Source organism: Eumetopias jubatus, unplaced genomic scaffold (genome assembly GCF_037043125.1).
Source record: "Eumetopias jubatus isolate StellerSeaLion01/CBP00866 unplaced genomic scaffold, mEumJub1_p1.0 scaffold_10, whole genome shotgun sequence".
In the NCBI taxonomy this organism is placed as follows: domain Eukaryota; kingdom Metazoa; phylum Chordata; class Mammalia; order Carnivora; family Otariidae; genus Eumetopias; species Eumetopias jubatus.
In genome coordinates this window covers 104,065,711-104,068,772 of record NW_028274816.1, presented here as the reverse complement: position 1 = coordinate 104,068,772, position 3,062 = coordinate 104,065,711, and the positions used below count along the sequence as shown (strand labels likewise).

The following is a 3,062-nucleotide window of genomic DNA, read 5'->3' as shown; positions in this document are numbered from 1 at the left end:
GCTTTGCATCTCATTTACATAAATATTTATTAATCGTCATTAAACTGAACAGAAACACGCAATGCACTTCGGGTGTCCGACGGGAGTTTCATCTTCGCTACAAGAGGAAGGTAAAATTGCGTGTGAGTGTGTGGGTAAGTGTGTGGGTGTGTCGCCTGTGGGTTTGCATTTTTGCATCGTGTGTTTGGATGCCTGATCTGCCTCTGGTGGGGAGAGGTTCTCCTTTCCTCAGCCCTCTCCCTGCCCACCTGCTAGCCAGAGCCAAGAGGACTCCTCAGACAAAAAAAAACCTCTCCGGCCACCGGAAATCGCCGGGCGCCTGGCGCCCACCGAGGCACATTCGGGCAGGGGCGGGGCTGGCCCTAGGTCTTGGTCTCCACCCTCAACCCGGGATGAGGATTGCCTGCGGGGAGCGAGGGTTCGGCGAGCTCTCCTCCCTCTGTCCCCGGACGCCCGCGCCGGGCCTGCGTGTGCGTGCGGTGTGGTGTGCGTGTGTGTGTCTCTCATGCAAACCCTCCCTCCCCAAACCGACCCCCCCAACAGTTTGCCATTCCATACAAATTTGGAAACAGGTTTTTAAAAAACAGCATGACGCACAATGGGGACGGGGCGGGGGAGGGCAGTGGCACTGGGGCCCCAAATCTCCGAGTCACTGATTGTAAGAACCTGGGGAGGGGAGGGGGCGGCGCCGGCCCCCACTTCACCAAAGTGCACAGATACGCGCTTGGGCGGCGCGGCCCGCGGGCCGGGAGGGGCATCCCGGGGCCGGGCCGGGCCGCTAGGCTCTGTCAGAACCTCCTTGCATAGATATTTGTGTCTTTTTATTATTGGTAGTAGTATTTTTTGCCTTTTATTGCTTCTAAAAGTTCTTACTGCGTTTTCTCTCCGATCCGGACTCTGCGTTCGGCCTCCGTCGCCTCTTAGCTTTTTTTTTTTTTTTTTTGTATGTTTGTTTGTTTGTTTAAAAAAAGGAAAAGGGAAAAACGGATTCTAGTTACAAATTGTCTTGGCCTCTCTCTTTCCTCTCAATCCACACTTCCTCCCGCCAAAATTAAAATCACAAAACGCTGAGACTAGGGGTTGGGGAGAGGGCGTTCCAGGTCCAGACTCGGGCACCCTTTTGCCCTCTTCAAGAAAGAGGGGGCGCCTGGCTCCTTTCTGCCTCGGCAGCTCGGTGTCTGTTATAATAATAATAATAATGATAATGATAATGATAATAATAATAACAACAACGACAACAATAGAGGGAAAACAGTATCCCACAGCTCAGCTGCCCCCTTGCCAAGGCCTTTGGGCCTGCAGGGGGGAAGGGTAGGAGGAAACCTAAGTGTAGGTATTGGGAAATGGGGGGTGGTCTCCAGGGAGTGCCCCAAGAGGGTTCCCTGGAGAACCACCCCTGGGAAAGAGGAGGAAACCCCTTGGGGAGAGAGAAGGCGAGTCCCCTGGGGGAAGCGAGGCCCCTGGGACGGGCCACCCACAGGTCAGAGGACTGCACTGCCCCGGAGAGGGTCAGTACCGGCGGCCCGCTCCCCGCGCCCGGCGCCAGGATAGGTGGGGGTCTCCTTGCGCTCGGGGGAGGGGGCGGGAGCCGGGATGCGGGCAAAGGCAAAAGAAAAAGAAAGGGGCAGGCGCGAGGTCTCAGTTATGGAAAAACGCATTGAGCTCCTCGTACATGGGGCCCCGGTCGTGGTGAAGGTGCATATCGTAAGACAAGAGATTCTCCGAGTGGACGCCCCCGCGCACAGCCGACGAGCCGAAGACCAGCCCGTGGCCCGTGGGCCGCGAGCCGGGCAGCGCCGAGTAGTGCATAGAATAATGGTAGCTCTTCTCGTGGTCGGGCGACGAGTCCTGCTTGAGCGAGAAGTTGCCATTGAGACAGAGCGGGGGGCTGAGCGGGCCCTCGTACTCGGAGCTGTTGTAGTCCGGGCTCGCGCCGCCGCCGCCCGCCGCTGCATACAGTGTCTCGTAGGCGGCGCAGTAGCCGTGGGTCCGCAGGGCGTGCGCCGCACCGCCGCCCAGGCCGCCCGCCGCCTGGCACTGTGCGCCCGCCAGGCGCGAGCACGGGTACGGGTAGGGGTGCATGGCGAACGGGCCCCCCGAGCCGTGGAAGCGGCCCGTGCCGTCGGCGCCCTGCTCCGTGAGGAAGTTGCGCGAGTTGAGCTGCAGGCAGCCGGCCACCAGGTTGGTGGTGGGCTGCGACAGACCCTTACACAGCGTCTGCACGTAGGACACCAGGTCGGGCCGCTTGCCGGAGCGCAGGATCTCCGAGAGCGCCCAGATGTAGTTCTTGGCTAGGCGCAGCGTCTCGATCTTGGACAGCTTCTGTGTCTTGGAGTAGCAGGGCACCACCTTCCGCAGGTTGTCCAGCGCCGCGTTCAGGTCGTGCATGCGGTTGCGCTCCCGCGCGTTCGCCTTCTGCCGCCGCAGCTTGGAGCGCTCCAGGCGCGCCTTGGTCATCTTGCGCTTCTTGGGCCCGCGCTTCTTGGGCCGCTCGCCCTCTGCCTCGTCCAGCCCTTCCTCCTCCTCCTCTTCCTCCTCCTCCTCGCCCCCCAGCTCGCCTTCCTCCTTGACCTCGGCCAGTGCGGCCTCCGGAACCTCGTCTGCACGGAGAGGGACTGGCTTGGCAGCCCGGGCGGGCCCCGGAGCCCCGGGCCCCGGCGGCGGCGGCGGCGGCGGCGGCGCGTCGCCCTTCTCGCTCCTCGGCTCGTCCTCGTCGCCGTCGCCCCAGCTGGCGAACTTGGGCACGTCCGAGAGGAGACCGGGCTCGCTGAACAGGCGGGTCAGCATGGTGCCTGAGGGCGCCCCGCGGGCGGGAAGGGGAGACAGATAGCACTGAGTGAGGGGCGCGCTGGGGTCACGCCGCCCCCCCAACCTGCCTCCACCCCCGAGTCCGGTGTGGGTTCCTGCCCAGGGGGCCCTGGCTGCCCACCTCCTCCGCCGGCCCCGCCCAGAGCCGGCCCAGCCCTGCCCCGGCGGCCCGCCGGGGTCTCGGCCCAGGCCCTCTCCCCGGAGCTGGGCCCCGGCTCCGCCCCTCGCCTGAATGAGGGGCCGCCGCCCGCGCT

The 3,062-nt window shown here is 63.2% G+C and overlaps 1 protein-coding gene across 1 annotated transcript; it reads right to left on the bottom strand.

Moving 5' to 3' along the window:
- Window positions 1–1,638: 1,638 nt before the first annotated feature.
- Window positions 1,639–2,787, bottom strand: NEUROD2 (neuronal differentiation 2). Its single transcript, XM_028089939.1, has one exon. It carries the CDS (start codon window positions 2,785–2,787, stop codon window positions 1,639–1,641), a length of 1,149 nt encoding a protein of 382 aa, XP_027945740.1.
- Between the last annotated feature and the right edge of the window lie 275 nt (window positions 2,788–3,062).